The following is a 25,480-nucleotide window of genomic DNA, read 5'->3' as shown; positions in this document are numbered from 1 at the left end:
GCTTTTGCTGCACTTGCTTATTCTGCTGTATCAGTTCATTTGAATGGAACTGATCTCATGAAATGAGTGGGCACAGTTCCAGGAGTAAGGGCTTATCTCAGAAAGATAAATTTTCAACTGTTATATAAGGTTTGTTATGCCACCTTATCCATTGACGTGCTTAGTAATTAAAAAAGCATAATCACAGGATATTAGTTTTAAAAAGCAAAAAGCATAATAATTCATGTAAGGAGCACTCGGGTACTTATCAACCTCGCTACTTACTATCCCCTAGGTCCTCCCAGATCCCTTTCAGTCCTGTAGCTTGGAGGAAACCACCTTTGTATGTCTTATGAAATCAAAACTCTAAATGCATGGAAATTTCACGGAAGAGGCTGCGCACACTGGATAAACTAAACAGGTAATGAAAAACTTCACCATAAATAGCAGGATATATTGGTTTTTAAACACTCAAGATATAATTTCAAAATGCCTATTTCCATCTTGTTACAAAGTAGCTTTGTATCTGCAAAGAGGCTCAGTAATATCAGCTGGAAAATATCTACTTGTAAATAGGTATTGGCAAATAGAGAAACAGAGGCAGACAGGATTGAGTAACAGATGTCTACAGTCTAATACTCATTTCCCACAGACTTCTAAATCCATTTTAATGGTTCTAGAACGAAGACCAGAGCTTAGGCTCATTGGTAACAGGTACACTCACAACATGCTCTCATGAAATGGAAACAACTTAAAGGATTTCCAAAATGCTTGACCTGTAGGGCCTGATACTGCCACTGTTAGAATATACCTGCCAGTTAAATTCTACTGCTTCTACTTTGCAATGGCACTGTGGTTAGACTTACTTTTGGTGTACTTTTCAAAACCATCTTTTCCAAGTTCCACTATCATTTTCTGCTTCCATCTTTCTAGATAAAAGACTTGCTGTGGAGAGAGAGTTTGTTGAAGAATATGGGTAACACTGGGCATTTTCATTTTTTGTAACATGATTTTCCTGGGGAGGTTTGAATCACTGTTGAGAGGGGAAATTCTCTTGTCGGGGTTTATTAAAGGAACCCAGTTCTTGGGAGTCTTTGTCCCAGCTTTAGCTGGAGGTCTGTGTTTATCCGGTGGCCCATATAACAAATTGTCTTCTTCAAATATTGTCTCTGGTGTTTGGGCGCTGGTTTTGTAAGATGTAACAGAGTAGACCAAGTTTTTGTACTTTTCTTGGTCAACTTGTTCATAACTGTTTGCTTTTTTCTTTTTACTATAAATACATGCAGAAGTAGCCAGACATGAACATGGGAATTGCTTTTGACAAAATGGTATTTGAAAAAGCATTTCCAGTTTCCCTGGTTTCCTGGACAGTATCTGTAGGAATTGCATTCTGACAAGAAGTGTTTGTGAATGGTTAGAGTTTTCTTTCTTCTGTTAGGAACATCTGGAGGTTACAATATTTTCCCCCTGTAGAAAAAGACATATGTGATTTCCAGAATCATAAAACTTTACCACCATCTTATTTTTGCCCTTGGCCAAACAAAGAATTGCTACAGTCAAAGTGTCCTCGTATACTTCATGCCACCAAAACATCTTCAGATAAATAAGAGAAAGAACCAATAAGCAATGAAAAGAGGAAACAGTCCTGAAAAGAACAGGTGCTGGTCTGCAAAATCTGAAACGGGGCAAGCACATAAGGATGTTGCAAGTAGCAAAAGCTGCAGCAGAGTGCATTCCTACAGGAACCGTATCATAATGGCCATGAAAGTAAATACAAAAACCAGATCTGCCACAAACAACCCCTCAAAAGAGGGAGAGTGAAATTAAAAAAAAAAACTACAAGAAGAGAATGAAGCAAATCTATTGCTATGAGGTTTAAAAACTTTTACGTTTATAGTGAATGCCCAGCTTAAGGGGACTGTGGGGACAAGGTACCTTATGGAGAATAAAACCATGTTTTTGTTTTGTAGGAGAAAGCAGGCAGCAGCAGTACATACAATTGTGAGACCTGAGACTAAGAAAGCCAAAAGAGAAACCATATGTACTTCAAATATCTTCAGACTCAAAGAAATCTTTTAAAGTTCAGAATAAAATACAAAAGTATTTTTCTAAAGTGAGTTTCAAATATAGTTGTGTTTTGAGACACTTAGGAAATTTAAAGGCAAGAACAGTATACCAGCAATACTGTACTGCATGGTAACTGCAGTGCTAAGTCCTAGGAAAGTTTTTGCACATGGATAAAATATAACACCTGCATAGTGGCATTTCACTCAACATTAAATATATGCAGAATTGAGGCCCTACTCTCCTACTGAAAGTTATCTGCTTACCATTAGAAAGTTCCCTCCACCCACTGCAAAGAAAGAATCTGCCAGCCACCATCAGCATTCTGTTCCAGACAATACTTTCACATTATTCTTTACCTTCCCCACACTCCTTAAACAGCACTTCACACACTGCCCGAGCTGTGCATGCCACAGGAAACAAAAATGTACTATGGGGAGTTATTTTGTATGGACAGATCCCATGCTCATGCACAATTGCTGTGGGGGTGCACGCATCTGTCACACAGAACAGTTTCCAAAAATGGGTTTGTACTGGTTGCAGCTGATTAGATCAAAGCATCTCATAGCAAGAGGCTGAGACTTTGGACTTGGTTTCCATAAATATTGTTGTTCATCTGTAAAGGACAAAATCATCCAGCTGTACAAATTTAATCAGGAGTAGGCAGATACACTGCTCTTTTTCTTCACTGGCTTTACGTTTTCACACTGACCTTGTATGATCCAGGCAAATCAAAACTGTTCTGTAACCTGATGGCATGCAACCTGATACAAAAGTAACCTGTCAAAAGCAAATCCAAACCAGGAAAACACAATAAGAACTTTGTCTCATGTAGCCCTAGCATTTGTGACCCAGTACCAGGTGCCCTGTAGGCAAATTTGCCATCCTGTTGTCAAACGGTCTCACTCAGTCTTTAGTAAGGGCTTCCTGTAATTACAATGTATATCAATCAAAACAGTTAATGATTTTAAAACTGCATCAAGGTCCATAAGAGAATAATAGAGGAAAATAATGAAAGTACCAACTAGTTAGTTCTGCTACTGATTTTTTACAGTCTGATTAGGCATAAAGCAAGCCACCTCACAAGGGAAACCTTACCAGTTAAGATACTTTGAATATGTCACTTCCCTTTTTTAATAATGACATTATATTTAATATCAAAGAAATTCTAAAACTGCTTTCCTTATCCAGCAGAACTGGGCTGGGTAGAGTTGCACTTGTTCTTTCATTTTTCAATATTCAACAGCAAGAATGGATATGATCACCTGAGCATCCTCTGACCTTCAGATTCCTGTAAAAACTACTCTCCTGCCTGCACAACAGAAAAGCATAGTTAGGTGCACTATGAAAGGACAAACGAGACAATTAAAACCATTTTACTGCCACAAAAGTATGCAAGTTCTGCCAAAAAATAGAAACACCTGCTTTAGACAGTTTACACAGCAGCAAGAAATTGCACTATGTGTTTTGTAACTGAAGTCCTGCCCTGCTTCGTTTTTGTGAAACATAACCAAATGTTATGTTTCCTGTAATTTCTTAAATGATGTCATAAGCTGTTTCTACAGCTCAGCTTGCTAGAAATTTGTAACAGCATAAAGCGGTAGTTTTTACATTATACATGTCTCAATTCTTCAGTTCACCCTGGCTTTTCAGTCAGTGAATTTTGTGTGTCTTCACTATTACTGCCAATTGATTCAATAAATATAAGAAGCTCCCCATGTTTTGTCATTTCAATATCATGAAGCAGCTCTCTTCTGCAAACCTGCTACACCAGGATTTGCAGCAACTCATTCTTCTCAGAGACTATCACATTTTTAATAGATTTTTCAGTGTTGGAATGGGATTGGTTACCTGGCAGAATGTGCCCTTTGCTAAAAAAGAAATAATGAATGATGGTATCACATTTCAACAGGTGTCAGTTTGCTGTAGGAGGTAATAAAAAACAGTAGAAGCAGCAGAGAGACATAAAGGTGAGGCTTTAATACTGTAAGAATATTGCTTCACTGTATTTTTTAATCATAAAAAGCAGTGCAAAAAACTTAATCTCTCCTCTTCTGAGATTTACCTCTAAATAAAGCTGTGATTTAAAATAAACCAGGAAAAAAATACTCTTTTTCCAATGTAATAGTGTCTAAGCTTGTAGTTTCTTGGGCTATTGTTTGAAGACCATTAACATGTGCATTAATGGTCATTGTGTATGTGCATTAACCAGAACAGAACACATGTTGGGCCACTGACTGTGTATTTGTTACATCAGCCACAGCACAAAAGAAAAAGTTTATTCTGGCTTTTTGTCAGCTGCAGGAAGCAAGATGATACCTGATTTAGCATAAAGTTCATTTGCAGTAAGCTGCCCCCTCAACATTTTTTAAGGAATAAATTTATACCAGCTCAGTGTTCTGAACCATGGGGCTATTGAAATATGGAATATTATGAGCTCTACAGCTAATTAACTGCAACACTGATGCAGTGCCTCAGTGATTAGTATAAATTTTGATTTAACAGCATATATTACACTGGAGTAATACCTGTGGAAATGTTTGTGCACTCTATGAACTGAACCACCAGGAGAGTCTGTCTGCTGCTGTCCTGTTTTACAAAAAGAAAGAGGTTCTAGGATTGCTAAGAAATAAGGAACACTTGTGTCCAGCTAAATAAAAAATCATGTGCTTTTCAAAAAATCACAGTGGCATTTCTGTGCAAATAACTTACATTTACAAGAAAGAAATGGAGTTGGAGTGGTTTGGATCTACTCTTGCCCCTGAAGAACAGAATTTAATTGATATTTCCCTCTGGGGAAGTGTCTCCCTTCTCTCTGAAAGGGTTTGTGGTTGAAGCCTGGCAGAATTACTTCAAGTGTTGCATGATGAGCCACACTGGAGGAAAGAAAAGAGGAAAAAAAAAGCAGGACTTAACTTTCCCAAGCAAGTTGACTTTGCAGCTCCAACAATAACTGAGCTAACAAAACTGAGGAAATTTTTCCCCAGACAGGAATGAGTGGCTTAACAGAAGAAAACCAAAAAGATTACTTAAGAAAAATTTCACATCTATAAAAACCTACCTCTAATTATGGTTTCGGAAAATAACCACCATGGTTTTTTCTCCACAGCCACCTGTCCAGCAAACAAAAGCACTAGCTTACTTCAGAGATAATAAGAAAGAGCCCCACTAAACGCAGCTACAGATCTGTTGCCCTGTGTCCCTAACTCCAGAACAAATGCACTGATGAAGGTATAACTTTAAGTTAACATCACAGGCTTTTCTCTTGAAGAAGTATTACTAAGTCATGTAGAAAGGCAACAGTACCCTACATTCTCTTTCTCTTTTTTTCTGGCTATAACTTAATAGGGCAGGGCTTTGACAGCTGTATCACTTTTAGAACCTTACACACTTGCCCAGTCCCTGCCCCCAACCTCTTCTCCTTGGTTCCCTGCAGTTTGTAAACTAAATTATTGAACCTATCCAGGTTAAAAATACACCTCCCTCTTTTGAGACGTTTAAAGCATGGAGAGAGAAAATTTAGCAACCCAGTTTAAAGCACAAGCCCACAGAGCTACACTGAAAAAAGTTCAAGCTTCATTCCCAGCTTAGCATTGGGAATGGAATTAGTGGGAAACAGGGCTGTAACACGACGTCAGCGTTTCTGGCGATCTGTGAGAGCTGAGCTAACACCGGTGACCACCAAGTGCTCTCTAGTAGACAGACAACGTTTCTACATGGGCACCAGGCGTCCGGAAACGCGACAGGGCCGGATAGCGCACTCTTATGCAGGGCTTCTCTCTCGGATAAGTCACTCGGGACAAGAATTCCCGCTGAACGCGGGCATACCCACCTAGCCACGGCAGCCCGGCCATGCGGCCCCCTCGATGACAGAGCCGGGGGCAGGGCGAGCAGGGTTCACCCACCAGGGGTGCAGAGTGGGCTCGGCTCGCCTTCCTTTCACTCGCTCTCATGACCCCCCGGCCCAGCCCCAAGGCGCTCACGACCCACGGCCCCGCGTTACCTCAGACACACTTCCCGCCACCGCCGCGGGAAGCAGCACGCAGGCGCGCTCCGCCCGACGCCACCGCCGCGCTCACCGCGCACTGCGCCGCCCTCCGCCTCATGGGAATTGTAGTTCTCCTGCGCCCTGGCCCCTTCCCCTTCGCTGGAGCACCTCGAAAACTGCGAGAGAGGCATGCCTGCTCTGTTTCGCTCTCTTTGGGTGTTATTTGAAAGGCTCTGAGGAAAACAACCCAGATCTCTAAATGCAAGGAAAAAATATAGCGTTTTGCCGCCATCTTGGATGAAGGCAAGCAGCGCCCTGCCCTCACCCCAGATGGCGGCCGCCCCGCGGGGGGTGTGGCGGCGGCGGCGGCGGGAGGCGGTGGCGGCTCCGCCTCGGGGTATATGACGAAGCGGCGGCGGGGAGGAGGACGGGCAGTGCTTGTTCGTGATCGGAGACATGGCTCTGCGCGGCGGGGACGCGCAGGACAAGGTAGGCGGCCCGGCTGGGGCAGGCCGCGGGGGCGCAGCCGGCTTGGCCCCGCGGGGTGAGAGGGAGCTCCCCGCTCCCTTTGCCCCCGACAGCGCTGGGACAGTGACAGGTTTTTATTTCTGCTCCGTTTAGAGTTTGTTTTTTAAATATTAGTTACCTTAGTCGCACTAAGCTCTCCTGAGGGCAGGTGGTCAGGGTGCCCAGGGTGAACGTGGGGTGTAGCTCCTGAAGGAAGAGGCCCAGGGGGAGATAAGTGGGTGGGGCAGGCTTAAAGCCGGAGTGGGAAGGAGGAGGATGTAGGGAAGGGCTGTGCAGCTGCCGTGAGGCGGTACGGGCTGCACTCCTGGGCTGTGGCAGGAGCAGGATGACAGCCAGGGCTCTGGAGCTGCAGGAACGGGGCCTGGCAAGGAATGCAGGAGCAGGACCTGCTCATGAGGACCTGTCTCTGGGCACTAGCGGCGAAGTGCTGTAGGCAATTGTGCTGCCGAGGATTCAACTTGCTCTTTCTCAATGGGTCAGCTGCCTAGTGTGTCTGTGACCAGCCTTCCTGGTTATGTGCTCTAGGTCAGCTGTCACATCAGCTGCGGTGCCTCTTTCCCTTGGCTGTCACATCAGCGGCTGACTTAGTTTTCTTTTGTAGTAGCGTTAGAACCTTTAAGTGCCAAGGAGCCTTTAAAGCAGCGTGGGGTGTTACCTAATGTTCTAAGACTCTCAACTTCTCAGAGGAAATACAAGTTAAATGCTAAAACAGAAACTTTGTGAATTAATGTGTATGTAATGTAGACAGTGATTGAAATTATTTCTCCTACTGGACAAGCTACCTGGCTTAATCTACCTAAACTACCTGATTTAATAACTATCCTCAACACACCTTGAATAGAAGGTAAGGCAGCCCTGTAGCAGTCAGTGAATTGCCTATTTGTCTTTCATGTTGTTGCATCTTAATGTAGTTTTGCATTGTGATTAAGCTTAATTCACTTTCAGGAAGATGACTTTGTTTCAAACTGTTAGGTGTGCTTAAGTCTCTTCAGTCTGTGTTTTCTCCAGCTTTTTGGAACATATATATTAGCTGACTTGAGGGCTAGAAATACACCAGGCTTGTTTACTAGTTTAGTAACTTCCTATAGATACTTTCTTTTCATGTCTTTCCCTTCCATATGAATCTCATTTTGAAACAATCCTGACACAGTAGAACAGGCAAAAGTTTATAGAGCAAGTGTTTTCTAGTAGTTTGCTGTGAGCTGGCCAGTGCTTTAACTGTTTTCTGCTGCATGTGAAACTATTTGTATTAAAATGTCTGCACTTTGAGAATAGTGAGTGTGAGTCTTTATAGTCTTGCAGGATCTGCAGGTGATGGGGTGGAGGGGAAGGTCAAATATCAACTCTCTTGCAGCAACTGGTAACTTTTGAGTGTTTATGTGCCTTTTTAACTTAGCAGGCAGGAATATTGCGGGAGGGGAAAATGTTCCCACGGTGAGGGTTGGAGTAGCTTTAAACTCTGATGTTCAATGGACATATATTAACTAGTTTGTTTCAGGTTTTAGGGCTGTCTTGGGATTCCAGCAGCACGGGGGAGGATAGAAATACTCCTGTCTTGTCTGTTCCTGTTTAGGTAAAGAAACACCAACAGGGAACTGGTATGTGGCCAGTAGATAAAGCCTGTGCCTGTAAAGAAAGCTTCGTTAGGTATTAACCTTGAATAGGAACCACTGGTAAGTATAAACTAAAAACCGACCCTGAGGTGGCAAAGCAGCAGAGGATCAGGATATGTAGGAAGAGGAAGGGAGGGTAGGATAAGGGTGATTGGAAGTGCAGTGGGAAAGAAGGTGTAATCTGTCATGGGGGAGGAAAAGGCACTTCAGAATGTGAAACAAGTAGTGGGGACTGCCAAGATAACCTTGAGTAAATACCCTGGTATTTCCTAACGTTGGTGGCTTGATAGTATTTTAAGGCTTCGGTCTGCAGTTAAAATGTTCTAGATGAAAATACTGAGAGCAAGTATTTGTCTTCACTGACTCCTTCTCAAAGCAGTCAGTGAAGACAAAATGTTGTGTCATAGCCTGAGACTTGCTGTTATAACTCACAAATGGTGATTCTCCGTGCTGGACAGATTCTGCTACATGGTCTGAAGGAATGAGGGCATACTAGGTCTTGCCTATGCTTAGCAAAACAACTGCTTCTGCATGCTGCTGGGCCCAAAATCAAATAGGGAGATGAACTGCTAGCAAGGTGAAAGTTACTGGATAAGGATAATGTATTATCAAGGACATACAGCCTCCGTGAAGCTGGCCCAGCAGTTTGGGCTAATGACACAAGTTCAAGTCCGTGGAAGGTGAAGCCAGTGTGGTGAGGCAGTATTTCTGAGACTCCCGAAGGCCAGCTCTGGCCTCACTGCTGGAGGGCAGCAAAACAATCTTGTGGATGCTGACTGTGGCTTAGTAGTTTGCTGCCTTTGCACCATTTCCATTTTAGTCTGCCACAGGCCATGCTCTACAGGCACACTACTGCAGCAGAGTGGATTTGGCCTGCATGGCCAAAGCTGTTGCTTGAACCCTCAAGCTGAGGAATCAGTGTGTTGGGTGGAGGTGTCCTATGTGCTGCTGGGTGGATCAGGGTGAGCTAGCAAGGCTTTTGCTTGGAATATGTGGTCCTTGAAGTTTTATAAACATTACTCCCTCTGTGTTCTTCCTTCTGTAAGGAGGCGTATGACCGCTTGGTTTCTGTAGAGAGTGATGCAGGGATCCTGCTGACAGGAGAGCTAAGTGATCAGGCACAGCCTGATTATTGCACAGCCAGAGGCAACAGGTGCTCTGCCTGCAGAGGCTGCTTTCTGCTTACTTGACAAGCATTGTACTTGGTGAGGAATGCCATTTCAGTGTGACTAAATTGAACTGTTGTTCCCCATTTATTGGTGCTTTAAGCAAAATAATGAAAACCTTTACATCACTGGAGTTCTGCAGTCCAAGTCACAATGTGGGAAGGCATTTTTTGTAGCATAAGTAGCAACATGAAGACTGGTTCAATTTTTCCTGGCTGTTTGCAACCCAGACTACTTCAGGACTGTTCAGCTCAATGTCAGAGATAAGAGCAAGCCTGTCATGAAGGCTGCAAAATCAGAACTTCACATACACTGTGAAGTGTTGTGTTGGCTCTTTACACTGCATGTGTGCAGATGTCTTTTTAGTATCTTGACTGAAAGGAAACTTGAGGTACGTGTGCTGAATATGACTGAAATGTAGTTCCAGCAACCAATGCTGCTAATATCTGCTGGCCAGATACTCTGCAAGTCTGCTGGTTAACTCCTGGGTGTCGAAAAAGACCCTCTGGAACTGATTACTCTGTATAAACTGCCAGAAAACATCGTGATCTCTTAGTGCTCTCTGGAGAGCACTTAAACTGGATTAATTAAAATGACTGTTCTGTAAAAAGTAATGAATTCTGGGTAGTGGCAGATGTAATTACTACTGAAGTCTTGTTTGTGGGCTATTGCTTGAATGATAGCAGGAGGTGATCAGTAAGGGGAGAGGGTTTTTGTGAGGTATCTGACAATAAGCAGAAAGCTCTGACATGGGAGCCCTTGTGGAAGGGCTCCTTGCTCTTTCCAAGAGCCTGGCTGTGTGGAAAATCCCTGAGTTCACCTGTCTTCGAGAACAAATACATATTCTTATTTCACTAACAGTCGGATGTTGTACACAGTTGCTTGCAGTGGCAGATTCTTTTGTTAGAATGCAGAAGTAGCATCGAGTCATCCAGAGCCATGCTAAAACTGCAAAGGGTGTAATTTGAAAAGCAGCAGTTCAGGCCACTCAACAGAACTAAGTGGCTTCAGTGGCTGAGGGCATTTCCTTCCAGGGATGCCTGCAGGCATCAAGATGTGTTTGCATTTGGGTGAGGCCTGATCAGAAACTAAATGTCTGTCAAGTAGAAGCCTGGGTAGCTGATGGTCCTCACTGAGTTGTACTTAAATGATGCAACTCTTTTTTGTTTGGTTGGTTTTGGGGATTGTTTGTTTTTTTGGTTGGGTTTTTGTGTGGTTTTATTTGTTTGGGTGTTGGGTTTTTTTGTTTTGTTTCCCCCTCCCTAGCATCTCTAACCAATAGAAAAAAAGTAAGTGCTTTTAAACTCTTTCTAGATTGGGCAAGTAATGCTCTCTGCTGTTTCCTGGACTTTAGATCAGATGTTGATCATGATGTCCTAATTAGTACCATAATATCTAGATTTAGTCTTCTGGTCCTGAAACCTAGAAATGTTAATAATCAGTATGATGACTGTATGTTCTTCTGGAGGGCTCTGCTTGATGTCTTGTTTTAATTTCCAGGTTAGATAGTTGTGGTGGACAGTATCTGTACTGAACAGAGAAAGTTTTTCTTGAATCCTCAAGAAAGCCCAGGGATCCTGAAACAGGTCACTAACAAGACTGAGCCTAGTAGTGGGAGATGTCGACTTCTGTAGTCACTACAAACCAGAAGTGGTTTCTGAGAAAGAGAAATGAAAGTGGGAATACTGTGCTGGGTTTGGGTGAATGTTTGTTTGCAGTCCAGCCCAGCTGTTTCCCCTCTGTGTGTCCTCTGTACCTCTTTGGTCATGTGCTGCAAGTAAGGAATAACCCCTTCCCAGTTCCCGAGCTTGGATTATAATTATAGCCCCCAGAGAGTGTGAAGTGACAGACTGGTTTCTGGTAGCTGGGGAGGGGAAACTTCAGTTCTCTTGCCCACTGCCTGGAGTGCAGGGAAGAAACAGTGACGTCCTACAATGATGCCTCTGGATACAAAGGACCTGCCAAACATGGTAGGCTGGAGAGCTAAGGTGGAGTGATATCCTGGGAAGGCCTTGGGTTGGATGCCTGCTATGGTAAAAGAACAAGCCTGGGACCTGGAGATGACAGTTTAATTCTCTGCATAGCCTTCACGTGACCATAAGCAAATTGGTTCTCATTCCTGCTTGTAGGATGGGTGTAGGATAGATGATGGCAGGAAAGGTCCTGAATGCAAAGCTGTTAATGCTGCAGAAGCTGATGTTTACATTGATCGAGGGTTGGTGTGGAACATCTGCTTTAGGTGCTCACTGAGTTAGAGCTGTGGTGACAGGAGGGGAGCCTCTTGCTTTCTGTTCAGTGCAGAAGTGCTACTCCAGCACTTTTTTGTAGGGAAACAAGCACTCACTCCTCCTGAAGTCAGGCAGTGTGAATGCTTCCTTTGTAGTCTGAGCCTTGCTGCCATGATTGTGTAATCCTAAAGATCTCTGGCCTGGAGTTAGGAGCTCACAGGACCTTCACAGGACTAGAGTAGACCAGTGGTCTTATGATCCTCAGCTTCACATAGCTCCAGGTTCTTTACTGAAGACCAACTCCTGAAGGGTAGAGGTCAATAATCCTGTGCCATCTTCATATATTTCAGACTGCAGTGGCCTTTAAGCCTGGGTTGTGTACATTTACAGCAGATGTTTAAGGCAGTAGAAGTACAAGATTTTTTTAGCAAATGGCTTCATGCTGTTCTGAGGGGCAGAATCCCACCAATGTATATAGGGGTGTTCTTGACCCTTGTCCTTTATTTGAGCTGGTCTCTCACTTTGGGCCCCATGCGTAGTACATATTGCTCTGGGGTGCATAGCTGAACACTGCTGCTGAGTCCCAGTTGATTCTGTGTAAATAAGGCCCTGCTGTGAGCATAAACTCACCCGCAGTATTATTCCTGGGAATTCTTTGAAGCTGCAGATTATGTGTTCTTGCCCCATTGTCTCTGCAGCTTGTGCAGAGTGATGGGGAGACATGCCCGTGACACGTGAACTGCTTTAATCTGACAAAGCAGTACCACCTTGTGTCCATACCTGTTCCATCTCTTGTGTAGGCAACTACTAGGCATGGAAGGGTGTGCAGACAGCATCTAATCACGGGTTACCTTCTCCACAAGACAATAAGAAAACTTGCAAATTCAGGACTGACTGATTTGTGTAATCCTTTCCTTAGTTTAGCTGAGAGGAAACCGTTTCCTTTGGCTTATAATACTTTCCAAACTCAGCAGTTCATATTGTTATCGCTGCTGATCCTGTTTGGACACTAAAGATAAGTAAGCAGAATGTAAAACACTGAGATCTGTATGTCGCTGCTTTGCCTGCTGGTGTTATCTGGCTGGGAAACACTGACCAGCTTGCCTTTTGTTCATTTGGCAACACACAGTGAACTGCGCTCCCAGTGAAATTAATGCCTGACTACCTGTCTTTCCTGTAGTGCTTTAACGGGATGGCTTCTGCCCAAACCAGTGTGCTGTTTGGCCTGTGCCTTTCTAGAAAGTTTTAGAATTGCATGCCTGTATGGGAACATAATAGTCCGTCCAAAGGTGTGACTGTACTGTTGGAATCCCTGTAGAGTTTGGAGTCCCACCATGTCCATTTGGATGTGAACAGTGCTTGGGACTGCTAGGAACTGTGTTCCAGGGCATGTTCTGTAAGCATGCTTCTTGCCAAGGCAGTACCCAGGATGGGCTTAAAGTCTCATGTCCTACAGAAGTCAGAATGGAAATGTGCTGCATACAAAGTCATTCCATAGTCATAAGGTTTAAAAGGTTTATCTCATCTAATTCTAGCTAACAGTGGGGATGCAACAGATAAGTCTTTCTAATGTGGCTGAGCGGATGAGGGTACAGTGACTGGGATATCCCTCATTTACACATGGCAGTCTGATCATAGAGAGTAGCAGTAACCATCGGGGGCAGGCTGGATAGAGGCAAATGCACGCCAGCCTAGCAGCTGTGTCCTCTGTAGGCAGCCAGGGAGAATTGTTATCTACCAGATCTGGGCTGCAGATGGCCAGCCTAGGGGGTGATGGAGTTTCCAGAGCCTTTTGGAAGCAAAGCTTTACCTTATAAAGGGCAACCTATCAACAGTTCTTAGCAGCTTTACAGAGGCTTAAGGCAACATTCAAGCAATCTGTGATATGACAGGATTGCTCAGATGCTGTCTGCCATTTGTTTGTGGGCTTTGGTGTTGTGTGCACTAGTGTGCTGCAGAGTGGTGCAACAACATCAGTCATGGTCCAGTTCTCCAGCTTGCTTTTCTGGGAAGGCCTTCAGAGTTGTTTCCAAAGGATAACCTCAGGATTCATCCTGACTCTGACGGACACTCTTCAGCAAGCTTCCTGTGTTGTGACCTTGATCTCTGGTTGTTTCTCCCTTATGCAGAAAACAAGAATGATTTGTTAAGGCCACAGCCCTTAAGGGAGGGCCTCTTAGAAGACAGGCTTCATATGTAAGCTAGAGGATCCTCAACTGAAAAGGCTATTCCACTGCTCTGGAAGTTTCAGTATAGTTGAAATTATGTTCTGGGTCTAGGCTGTTGGAATGAAGAAATAAACCCCCAAAGGAAGATGCTGGCTCAGTTTAAGGCCTGTTTGAAGCACTGGGAAGGTAAGTCAGATCTTTATCGAACCAAGTGGGCTCTGAGGTCTCCTGTAAATGGTGCCTCACGTGGCAAGCTCAGAAACCTCAATAGCTGTCTGATCTAAGGGTGAGGAAAGAGATCATAAGGCTAGACTCTTAAGAGCTAATGTTCTACAATCCTGTGGAGGCACAGGATAATGAAGAGAACTATTAGGGTTGTTGCTGTCTTTTGAATGACATAATAGGCTTTGGCTTGGTGGGCTCCAAGTAAACAAGTTGGAGAGGTACTGGAAGGAGGATGTTGTTTTCAAGAAGAGACTTCCCAAATACCTCTAGTGTGAACTCCAATAATAATTTCTTCAGACTTCAGGCTAACAAGCCCTTTTCTTTCCTGTGCTTGGAAGGGAAGGCTTGTTACAGTGATGTGCAGGTAGTGTCAAGTCTGTCATGCTTGGCCATATGTGCTGTTTCTGAAGGCAGTGCTGTAGTGCAGAGTGGTTCTCATTGACAGCTGATGATCAGTGTAGCTTCATTAAGCCTACCTGATGCTTGACCAAGGCTTATACTGTGAATTCTGTTGCAGCTGAGGTCTGTATCTGTAGACCTGAATATTGATCCTTCTCTCCAAATTGATATCCCTGATGCCCTAAGTGAAAAGGACAGAGTGAAGTTCACTGTGCATACTAAGGTAAGGTCATGGGGAAAAAGAGGTTATGCAAGTAATATGTGTATTTGCAGTACACCTACCTGTAAAGATGGCAATGAAGGAAATCTAATTAGATGGAGACTTTCCACTTAAAGGTGGCTTGAAGGTGTGTATATATAAAACTTCAGATTCCCTAAGACTTGAACGCTCTAAACAGAGACAAGGTTAGCTGATCATTAAGTTGGCTTTGCTAAGGAATCCTAGCTAGACACCAGAAGGCTGTGGATAAGAAAGCAGCTACTGGGAAACGTCACAAAATAAACTGCATTAATGCTGTTCCACAACAGTGCCTTTTATCTAACAGTCTACTTAGTGGTACGACACTCGGCTCTAGAGTGAGTGCCAGCTCAGCTAAAAGGAATTGGGCAAGGCTCTTACTAGGCAGAATAGCTTCCTTTTGGAAATGGACAGAGCTGTTTCTAAAAGCACTGATTTACAAAACAGTAGGGGCTTGTCTATCTTCTCTTCCAGACTACACTGCCAGCGTTTCAAAGCCCTGAGTTTTCAGTTACACGGCAGCATGAAGACTTTGTGTGGTTGCATGATACGCTCACTGAAACTGAAGAGTATGCAGGTCTCATTGTAAGTACTTCCTAAAAAATGTAATTCTAACTGAGAAACTATAGCAATCTAAAGTGCATACTAGTAAAGGTGTGAAATATGTTTTATCAATGCTAGTAGTGTGTCATGGCCTGGGTATTCCCTATGCTTCCTGTTACCTTAATTCCCAGACAACTTGAGTGGTGTGGCATTTGTGTTAACTTTGCATATAGCTTGGAGCAGCAAAAAAGACTTGATGCTCCGAGAGTCCCTGGCTCCATGGTGGTATTAATATCTGCCTGAAGATGACAGTGAAATAATCTATTAAATATGGTCTGTCCTTCCTATCATGATCCTTTAGGAGGCCATGTGGGCCACAGAAGATGGCTGGCTATGGGGTGGATTATAGAGGCTGTTCTTGTGGGTTGGTTTCCCTCCTGGGGCAGGGATAGGACAGAACTGGGAGGGGCAGACAGGCTGTCAACATGCTCTAGAATTCCTGGTTCATGCACTCTTTACCACACTTCTCCATGATGAGGCAAAAGAGCCTCCTTCCAGAGAAGGCTAGAAGTAATTTTGGAAAACTGTATTTGCTAGTATCTATCACTAACCATTTCCTTGGCTAGATACCTCCAGCACCTTCAAAGCCTGACTTTGATGGTCCCAGAGAGAAGATGCAGAAGCTAGGAGAAGGAGAAGTGTCTATGACAAAAGAAGAATTTGCCAAAATGAAGCAAGAACTAGAAGCGTAAGTAAAATGACTCTACTGCCAAAAGCTGCACTTAGAGAAGCCTCCTAGGAGAGCAACTTTATTCTATTTGGTAATAACTGATCTTGAGTGTGACTGATTTGAAGAGTGTCTTGAAAATCCTGGAGCTGAGGACTTGACAAAAGTTTCTTTCAAACTAGAAAACTTCCCGGCTAAAGAGATTGAAAATAGCTTCACTGTCACTATCTAGCTATTTCAGAAGCCTGCTGTCAAATATTTTCACTGGATAACTTAAAGTAATTCTTTGTATATTGAAGAAGGCAGTACAAGAGAGGATCTCAATCTGTTCTTTCCTTTCAGTGAATACCTTGCTGTCTTCAAGAAGACTGTATCGTCACATGAAATTTTCCTTCAGCGGATTTCTTCTCATCCTGTGCTCAGCAAGGATCGCAATTTTCATGTTTTCCTGGAGTATGACCAGGATGTAAGACTTCTTTATTTTTTCCTCTCTGCTTTCCAAGTGAGGCAAATTGTTAAGAGTGCTGTTGTTTTTTTCTGGGCACAGTCAAAATGTTATGTGAATCTATATGCAGCATCAACAAGTGGATATTTTAAGTACTTCTGTGAGATGAAAGGATGAAAAACTGACGTTTAGACCTTTTTGTGTTATAAATCTCAGTGTTTATAAATCCTTGTCAAACTGGTTAGGAAGCCAACTTTGCATGCCTTTATCTTGGGAACAACCAGCAGGTTCAGGTGTACCTGTGCTGTGCTGTGTTGCATAGTCCTAAAATTGAAGAATGGAGGTATATTAAAGTTAGTCCTACATCTGTTTTATCACACCTAATTATGAGTGCTGGATGCTGATCCAAGATGTATGTCCTGGTTTTGGCTAGGACAGACTTAATTTTCTTGTGGTAGCAGTGAGGGAGAGCAAGAAAGGGGCTGGGCTGGGGGAGGTTCCATATGGGGCACCTAGGTTGTATTCCATACCACCCACATCATTACTGGGGGGTGAAAGTGTAAAGGATTCTCGCTTCTGTGAAAAAAGGGGGCATTAGGTTGTGGCTGGTAGCAAAAAGAGCCATGTGGAGGGTCCATGGCCATTTTCATCTGTCTTGGACCTCGCAGGGCCTTGGTCAGTGAACACCTTGTTTGTATGTAAATTACCCTCTTTTTGCATACCTTTTGTTATTAACATTGTAATGATGATCTTGGTGATCATCAGGAGTTGGCCTGAAGGTGAAAATTTCAGACTATCATCAGAAGAGGAAGAGGAGCAGGTGACACTTGCTGAGGAGGCCCCACCATATAGTCAGCTACCCAAAAATGAAAAGTGACACGCTCTCTTCACTGATGGTTCCTGCCGTATCGTAGGGACAAATTGAAAATGGAAAGCTGCCATATGGAGTCCTATGCAGTGAGTCGCAGAAGCTATCAAGGGACACGGTGGATCGAGTCAGGCTGCAGAGCTGAAAGGCATCCAGCTAGCTTTAGATATCACTGAAGGAGAGAAATGGCCAACACTCTACACTGACTCATGGATGGTAGCAAATGCTCTCAGGGAATGGCTAGACCAATGGAAAAAGACCAATTGGCAGAACAGAGGTAAATCCATCTGGCCTGCTGAAATGCGACAAGACTTTGCTGCCTGGGTAGCGAAGTTGACTGTGAAAGTCCATCATGTAGATGCACATATACCTGAGAGTCAGGTTGCTGAGGAGCATTGCAATAATGGTCAGGTAGATCAAGCTGCCAAGATTAAAGTGTCTCAGGTAGATCTGGACTAGCAACACGAGGGTGAATTGTTTCTGGTGCAGTGGGCCTGTGTTGCCTCAGGTCATCAAGGGAGAGATGCAACATACAGATGTGCTCATGATCGAGGGGTGGACTTAACCATGGACACTACCTCCTAGGTTATCCATAACTGTGAAACATGTGCTGCCATCAAGCGGGTTAAGCCCCTGTGGTATGGGGGACAATGGTTGAAATATAAATATGGGAAGGCCTGGCAGATCAATTACATTACTCTCCCGCAAACCTGCCAAGGCAAGTGCTATGTGCTTACAATGGTGGAAACAGCCACTGGACTGTTGGAGACTTACCCTGTGCCTTACACCACTGCCTGTAACACCATCTCTGGCCTTGAAAAACAAGTCCTGTGGCAGCATGGCACCCCGGAAAGAATATAGTCAGACAATGGGACTCATTTCAAAACCAGCCTCATAGATAGCTGGGACAGAGAACATGATATTGAGTGGGTATATCATATTCCCTATCATACACTAACCTCTGGAAAAGTTGAAGGGTACAGTGGACTGTTAAAAACCACATTGAAAGCAATGGGTGGTGGAACCTACAAACATTGGGATCTACATTTAGCAGGGGCCACCTGGTTAGTTAGCACCTGAGGCTCCACTGGTCGAGCTGGCTCTGCCCAATCAGAACTGCTATGTACTGTATCAGGAGATAAAGTCCTTGTGGTGCATATGAGAAATGTGTTAGGGAAGACAGCTTGGATTAGTCCTGCCTCAAGCAAGGGCTTGTATTTGCTCAAGGACTTGGATGCACTTAGTGGATAATGCGAAGAGACAGGGAAACACTATGTGTACCTCAAGGGGATTTGATTTTTGTGGAAGAACCACCTGTAATGTTGAATTGTATATGTTATATTGGTTACTGAATAACAGTGCCACTGTGTACCGTAACTACCATGGACAATGAGGATGGACTGCCCCCAGTACACCAGTTGGGAGCTCGTGATGCAGCTTACAACCAGCTGACAACACACCAGCTCTCCTGACCTGGAAGACAAATAGGATAGATAGAACCCACAGTCATGGACTAAATGAACTCAACAGATATCTTGTGGGGATGGCCATTGACTATGGGAATAATATCTGTGCTTGACCATGTTTATATATGTGTATATAGTTGGAAGGTGTCAGATCTGGGCATGACATAGATGGTATAAGGGGTGGATAATGTCCTGGTTTAGGCTAGGACAGAGTTAATTTTCTTGTAGCAGTGGGGGAGAGCAGGGAAGGGGCTGGGCTGGTAGAGGTCTGCATGGGGCACCTAGGTTGTATTCTATACCACCCATATCATTGCTGGGGGGTGAAAGTAAGGGATTCTCACTTTTGTGGAAAAAGGAACATTGGCTTGGGGTTGATAGAAAAGGGGGGCCGTGTGGAGGGTCTGTGGCCATTTCTGTCTGTCTTGGGCCATGCGGAGCCTCAGTCAGGGAACATCTTGTTTGTTTATAAATCTTTTTGTGTATCTTTTGTTATTAATATAGTTACTGTTACTATTTGTTATTTCACTACTGCTTTTCAAGTAAATTTGTCCTATCTCAACTCAAAAAATCTCTGGTTTTTATCTCCCTCTCACCGGGAGAGGTATTGGGGGGCAGAAAGGGAGCAGCTTGACTGGGATTTAATTTTCTAGCTGGTTTTTAAAACCAGCACAATATGTAAGGAGGAACCAAGCTGTTTTTGGGAATGAGAACAAATCTGTGGCACAGGATAATTGAACTTCTTCTAGCCAATCTTTTTGTTACCTGTTACATTCGTTATGCTGTTACTGTGGAGGACTTGGAAATCAATCTGCTCTGATATATACTAGGTGTAAATGATGTTATTACATTTCAAGAGTCAAAATAGTCACTTTTTCACCACTGGGGATGACTTTAAAGATGTTTTTGCCTCTCTGTTGCAGCTGAGTGTTCGGAGGAAAAACACTAAAGAGATGTTTGGTGGCTTTTTAAAAAGTGTAGTAAAGAGTGCTGATGAGGTCCTTTTCTCTGGAGTCAAGGTAAGGTTGTTGGTTAACCTCTTACAGTCTTGATTGTTTTGTGCTTTTTGCTCCAGGGAAGTTACTCATGTCTGCTTCAGGCTTGATGTGCATGAGGCTCAGTTACTAATGTCAGCCTGCCTTGTTACTGCTGTCCTAGCCTGTATTAATTTTGACTTCTGTAAAAATAAGACATTGGAGCTACAGGCTGTTAAATTTCAGTGTATACTTCAGGTTTCTGGTGGATGCAAAAGAGTTGCCTTAACACCTGATTCTGGTGGGGAGGAAGGAATTACACCTTCAGCAAACATGCTTGTGGCTTTTGTCTACTTTGGAGCTCTGAATTTATGGGTTTCTGCTTGCACTAGACAAGATCAAATACTAAAAACTGTAACTGGTCCAGGTTCAGCTTATTCTGTCACATTGCCGTGGTAGCTCTTCCCAATAGGTTTGCTGTCCTAAAGACAATGTCACGAAATGTTACAATATGTATCATATTTGATGTGGATGTGAAGCAAGCTTGTAAACTGTTTACTCCTGAGCTGCTGTGTTGCAGCAGGCCTAGGAAATAAAATTCCAACAGTTGGTAGCCCTGAGGACTGTCTGGTAGTAACTCACTGGTTGCTTCAGACAGTCTGCATCAGTGAATACTTGAGTGTCAACTTCATTTTCACCACACAGTGTAAAAGAAACTTGCCAAATGGCTTGGTGTGTTAACCCCTTTTCTCAGGATCTTGCCCTGAACTCAGTTTTTCAATAGCCATTTGGTGGGCCTATGCTCAGGTCCAGGCTATGGTTGTTTCTTTGGCCCTTCCCAAAATAGGGAAGACTTTGTATTCTGCAGGAACTAACTTAACAGGTCATACTCTTTTTCAGGAAGTAGAAGATTTTTTTGAGCAAGAGAAGACTTTTCTTGTGAACTACTACAACAGAATCAAGGACGCATGTGCAAAAGCAGATAAGATGACAAGATCTCATAAAAGTGAATTTTTTCAAAGACCTTTGAGAAATCATGCAGTTTTGCTGATTTCAGCCTGAAAACCTTGTCTTGTTCTTGCAGATGTTGCAGATGATTATATTTATACTTCAACTTGCTTGAACAGCCTGGCATTGGAAGAACCTACAGCTATCAAAAAGTAAGTAATTCAAACTGTTCATAAACATATCCTGAGTCTGGGAATACCAAGTTTCTTCTGTAAAATCCAGAGGATTGAGTCGTAACTGGTTTGAGTTTCTTGAATTGCAGGCAAGCAGCATTAAAACTCTTTCCTCTAGCACTCCTGGTGCGGCAGACCTAATGTTATCAATTGCAACTTAACTAGTTGATCTCTTGCCAGTTGTGCCCTGGAGCAGAATTGTGCTGGTTGTCAAAGCTGCTTCTTAGCAGAAATTTCCTTGCATTTTTTCAGGTCATAAACTCCCAGAGACTACTGGAGAAAGGGTTTATGCATATGTGTTCTGGTGTGCTGTTAAATATAACCACAGCTTGCACTAAGTCTGTACTATCTTCTAGACCTTTGCAGTTCCAGCATAGCAGGGATTTTTTTAAGCTGTAGAAACCTAGTTACCTTTTCTGAGGTGAATTCCACCTTTCAACTTTGCTGTCAATTTATCAAGACCTTGTTAAAACAGAGTGTATAGCTGAAGAAACAAGCTGGTTCATCCCTCTTGGAGGATAGCAGCAAGGAAATTCTCCACAAGACCTTTATGCCCTGAAGATTAGCATTGTTGCTTTAAATGATGTCTAGCTGCTCAGCTGTTAGGCTGGAATCCAGCACATTGAACCTTTTGTCCAGGTCTTTGCCTAGACCTAAATTCATTTCAAACACTTGTCTGGATCTGTATGCAGGAGAAAACTCTAGCCTTCAGCTTTTTGGTCTCCTGGCAATTGATCCTGGCTGTTTTTCAGACTAAGAAGTATCTAAGCCTTACTTATGGTTGTTTTTTTTTTTCCCTCCCCCCACTTAGGTACTTGTTGAAAGTTGCAGAGCTCTTTGAGAAACTCAGGGTAAGGAAAACTTTGGCAGGGGGTGGGGTAGGGGGAAAGAATATGTATGTTGCTGTTACCTGTTCCATACCAACTATTTTTATTTCTTCTGCAGAAGGTAGAGAGCAGAGTTTCATCTGATGAAGACTTAAAGCTTTCTGAACTGTTGAGATACTACATGCTCAATATAGAAGCTGCTAAGGTGAGAACAGTTTTCTTTTTGAAGCTGTTTTGTTATAGGCATCATGACTCATGCATGATATTCTTTGTGCTTTAAGAAGACAGGAAGATGAGCCATTGTTTTGCCTAAGAAACCTGACACTCTTGAACCACAGCAAAATATAGAAACTATATATTATCTGGAGTCCAGCCACTTACAGGAGATCTTGGCCCAGTTTTTGTAGTGGAAGAACTCTTAAATTTCTGTAAGTTAGAGCAAACTGAATTTAAGTCTGCAGCAGCGTTCTTTCCCATCCCCTGCCTGAATACTCATGGACTTGTCATAAAATCAATGATGACTAATTAGTACTTGGGACGTGCTTCAGGATTTTTGAAGTACCTTAGCACAAATATGCTGTACAATGTGAAGGCTGTTGGAACCTGGACTTCCAAGAGCACTTTGGTAGATTGATTAACTGCAAAAGCCTTGCCAGCAACTCTTTTCTAATCAATACTTCATTTGACATGGGAGTGTCTATGCTGAAAAAAGGTATCCAGGTATAACTTATTGGGCTTCTTCATCTAGTGTCTTACCTTTTAATGTCAGAAATCCTAGAACGTTCACTACAGGCTCCCACCGTGTGGTGTACTGTTATTTAGATATCAAGACTACACTGCTGCTAGATTAGAAAGGAATTGACTCAGACCTGTACTATGTCTCATGTCTAGGTTAGTATAGTGCTTCAGTCAAACTGTCAGATCTCCAACAAATTAAATGTCTACCAGAAGTAGACTGAGGGAATTCAGAAAATGCTGTTCCTCCTTAGTGGGGTAACTCACCTTGTAGCAAGATAAACTACTTTAAGGGAAAAAACTATGCCTACAGTAGGCATCAGAATTCCTTGGCTAAGGCATAAGTGGCTGTCCTGAAAATTTAGTACTACACTGGTGAAAGGCACCTATTGCTATGCCAAGAGTGTGGCAGGCTGTAATAGCTTATTGAAGGAAGCAGAATCTGGTGCTGAAAGAAATGAAACCTCTTGCTGCTAAGGTAGTTGTAACCTCAGTTTGGGAAGTATTCCTCTTAAGGTTTTGATGTGCTATTTCTGTCTACATTCAGGATCTTCTGTACAGACGAACAAGGGCTCTTGTTGACTATGAAAACTCGAACAAAGCTCTAGATAAAGCCAGACTAAAGAGCAAGGATGTCGGGCTGGCCGAGGCACATCAACAGGATTGTTGTCAGAAGTTTGAAAAGATTTCAGAATCTGCAAAACAAGGTAAAACAGGCATTGCTGTATTTATGCTTAAAAGGAGATCTTAGTGCAGTCTGGGTCTCCATCTGACCTTCAACTGCTGCAGGCTTCTGAACACTCTCCTGAAACAAGTAGTACCTTGCAGGGCAGTATAGATGCCTGTAAAACTAAAACAGCTAAACATTTTTTAAAACCATTCTCTTTAGCAGAGCAGTGTCAGTACTAGACCAGCCTTATTTATAAGCCCCTAGTATTTGCTTTCTAGGTTGAACTCCTGATCTCGGCCTCCACCTGAAGGTAACTACTCAGGGTTCTAATTGTCTCAGTCAGAACCGTGCAAACAGACTTTTGCTCTGTCCCAGTATAACTGAATACAGAGTTTCAAACATTGGTTCTTCATAGAAGAATATATATATATATATATATATATGGACAATATAAAGCAGAGGAAACGTGCTTTCATGGCACACGTCCTCTTCCTTCAGTGTATTTGGCTTTTAAATGCTCTGTGTTCTCACAGAGCTTGTGTGGCTTATTACTGTTTTACTCCAGTTGTCTTCCTACAAAGCTTTTCTCTCTTAGGCTGCCTGTTTCCTCACCAAGATGTTGGTGTCATGTGATGAATGAATCTCTGTCTAGAAAACAGCAGGACTAACTCTTGAACCTTTTTTTTCTTTTGTCAAATACCGTAACTAGAGCTGCATAACAGAACTCGTGAAACATAAGGGGCATTACTGAAACTTGTCACATTTTCTATATGTCTTACCTATGTTCTTCTCTACAGAACTGATGAGCTTCAAGCAGAAGAGAATAGCAGCATTCCGCAAAAACTTAATTGAAATGGCAGAACTGGAAATAAAACATGCAAAGGTGTGTTCTATTTGGAATTTAACAGGCATAGGTTCAGAGAAGTAAGTACTGCGTAACTTGGACGATTTGCTGGGTTCCCTTTAAAACTAGGAAGTGTGAAATAGAACAGCTAGGCTCTTCAGCTGAGATCTTAAGAGGAGAAGCTGTAGGCATAGTGTGTACAAAGTGCATAGAAAGAACAAATGCTGACAGTTTTATCTGTCCCATGCAGAAAGTCTGCATTCAAGCTGTCACTCCTAGGACACTAGCCTACCGCAGTAAGTGAGAAGTCTCAGTTTTGCTGGTAGTACACAACAGGTCACCTGACTTCCCATCAGGCAACCTCGTCTTTGGGTTTGACTGTGTCTGGAGGCAGCTGCTGTTTCCAGTGCTCCTGTGCGCTGTGAGAGCACATCCTGTAGCTTGTGATCCAGCTGTCAATCATTCTCACTTTGGCTTGTCACTGAAAGGGGACACTGGCTTAGTAGTAGCCTCTATTAAGCTTCACTGAGCAGGCTTGAAGGTTGCTGCAGGGACCACAGCTTAATCTAGGAAAGTATACACAAGTTATGGGGTTTGTTAACTTAGTATAGGGAACAAAGCAGGAAGAGGTAACTGTGCATCCTCAGCTTCTTTTGAAGAATGAAAGTCTAATGTCTCACTCCCTAAGAGTACTGGACTTTACCACAGGTAGCTACTTCAGTGCTGAACTGCAATGTGACACCAACGACTTGACGTTACTGCTCAGTTTGGCCCACTTTAAAAGTTTACTGCTGCCTCTTGCCCCTCTCCTTATCACAAACTGAGTCATGGTTGAAGGCCTGCAGGAAGAGGTAGATTGCAAACTATCATCTGGTTTTGATTTTTTTACTGCTTGAACGCTTGTCTTTGCAGTAGAAGATCTTTAGCATTGGCACAGGCTACAGAATCCTGGGATGGACCTGCTATTTCGGAAGCATCTTCATTGTGAAAGGCAGGATTTAAATTATTAATTATACTCATCTGAAACTAATTCTCTTCCTTTCCAGAATAATGTTTCTCTCCTGCAAAGCTGTATTGACTTGTTCAAGAGCTAAGGCGCCTTTTTCTGAAAATGTGACAAAAGCATCAATTGCACTCAATGGCCAGGGGCAACTTATTGGCTTGACTTCATTAGCTTAAAATAAATATTGTCACTGAGATTCTGTTTGACTAATACTTAAATATGTTGATAGCAATACATTGACTTTATAAATGAGAGCTGAATTATGTATGAATTGTCTGGATGTAGCTAACATCCTGTTGGCTGATAACTCAAAATGAGTCAAATATAAGAAATTAATTTGCTGTTGACTGACTTCATCTAGCAGAAAAAGTGTACTGTGAACTTTTTTTTTTTTGTTTTGGGTCATTATCTGCCTCTTCATGGCCCTGATATATTTGAAACTTGCAAATGGAAGTGACTTAAGTGTAGTAATTTTATAAAGTAAATATCTTAACATTCCACTTCCCAGACAGATTTCTACTACAGTATATTTTGAATTTCTATAACTGCATTCACTATTTGTACACTTGGGCAATACAGCAAATAAAGATGTCTGATACAACAA

General features: G+C 42.9%; 2 protein-coding genes across 3 annotated transcripts in view; one reads left to right on the top strand and one right to left on the bottom strand.

Annotated features, from left to right (window-relative positions):
- Positions 1 to 6,342, bottom strand: part of MGME1 (mitochondrial genome maintenance exonuclease 1) — a 10,072-nt gene extending 3,730 nt beyond the window's left edge. Inside the window, exons 1-5 of the mRNA XM_039386568.1 lie at positions 6,047 to 6,342; positions 5,105 to 5,156; positions 4,756 to 4,919; positions 3,142 to 3,355; positions 846 to 1,446 (exon numbers count right to left, since the gene is read on the bottom strand). Of these exons, the coding sequence (XP_039242502.1) occupies positions 846 to 1,368 (523 nt within the window). The 5' untranslated portion in view covers positions 1,369 to 1,446; positions 3,142 to 3,355; positions 4,756 to 4,919; positions 5,105 to 5,156; positions 6,047 to 6,342. The remainder of the gene's footprint in view (positions 1 to 845; positions 1,447 to 3,141; positions 3,356 to 4,755; positions 4,920 to 5,104; positions 5,157 to 6,046) is intronic.
- On the top strand, positions 6,277 to 25,480 carry SNX5 (sorting nexin 5). 2 transcript variants are annotated; one of them, XM_027743166.2, is made up of 13 exons: positions 6,277 to 6,520; positions 14,477 to 14,581; positions 15,071 to 15,181; positions 15,766 to 15,887; positions 16,209 to 16,332; positions 19,566 to 19,661; positions 20,517 to 20,622; positions 20,701 to 20,776; positions 21,609 to 21,648; positions 21,743 to 21,829; positions 22,907 to 23,066; positions 23,827 to 23,912; positions 24,920 to 25,480. In XM_027743166.2, exons 1-13 carry the CDS (start codon positions 6,488 to 6,490, stop codon positions 24,965 to 24,967), a joined length of 1,194 nt encoding a protein of 397 aa, XP_027598967.1. In that variant the 5' UTR covers positions 6,277 to 6,487; the 3' UTR covers positions 24,968 to 25,480. The 2 variants fall into 2 exon arrangements, with proteins under 2 accessions (XP_027598967.1, XP_039242501.1); XM_039386567.1 differs by lacking the exon at positions 6,277 to 6,520 and adding an exon at positions 7,354 to 13,920.

The sequence above is a fragment of the Pipra filicauda genome, unplaced genomic scaffold (assembly GCF_003945595.2).
Source record: "Pipra filicauda isolate LSUMZ 115617 unplaced genomic scaffold, ASM394559v2 scaffold492_size439525_pilon, whole genome shotgun sequence".
NCBI lineage: Eukaryota > Metazoa > Chordata > Aves > Passeriformes > Pipridae > Pipra > Pipra filicauda.
Note: the sequence above shows the minus strand (reverse complement) of the source record. Positions and strands in the feature narration are given on the sequence as shown.

What these genes read in the sequence shown, in the direction of transcription:
- SNX5 (XM_027743166.2), top strand. Translation starts at nt 6,488, where the DNA reads ATGGCTCTGCGCGGCGGGGACGCGCAGGACAAG. An exon ending in GCGGGGACGCGCAGGACAAG is followed by an intron (nt 6,521 to 14,476) that starts GTAGGCGGCCCG and finishes ATTCTGTTGCAG; the next exon opens with CTGAGGTCTGTATCTGTAGA. An exon ending in AAGAGTATGCAGGTCTCATT is followed by an intron (nt 15,182 to 15,765) that starts GTAAGTACTTCC and finishes TTCCTTGGCTAG; the next exon opens with ATACCTCCAGCACCTTCAAA.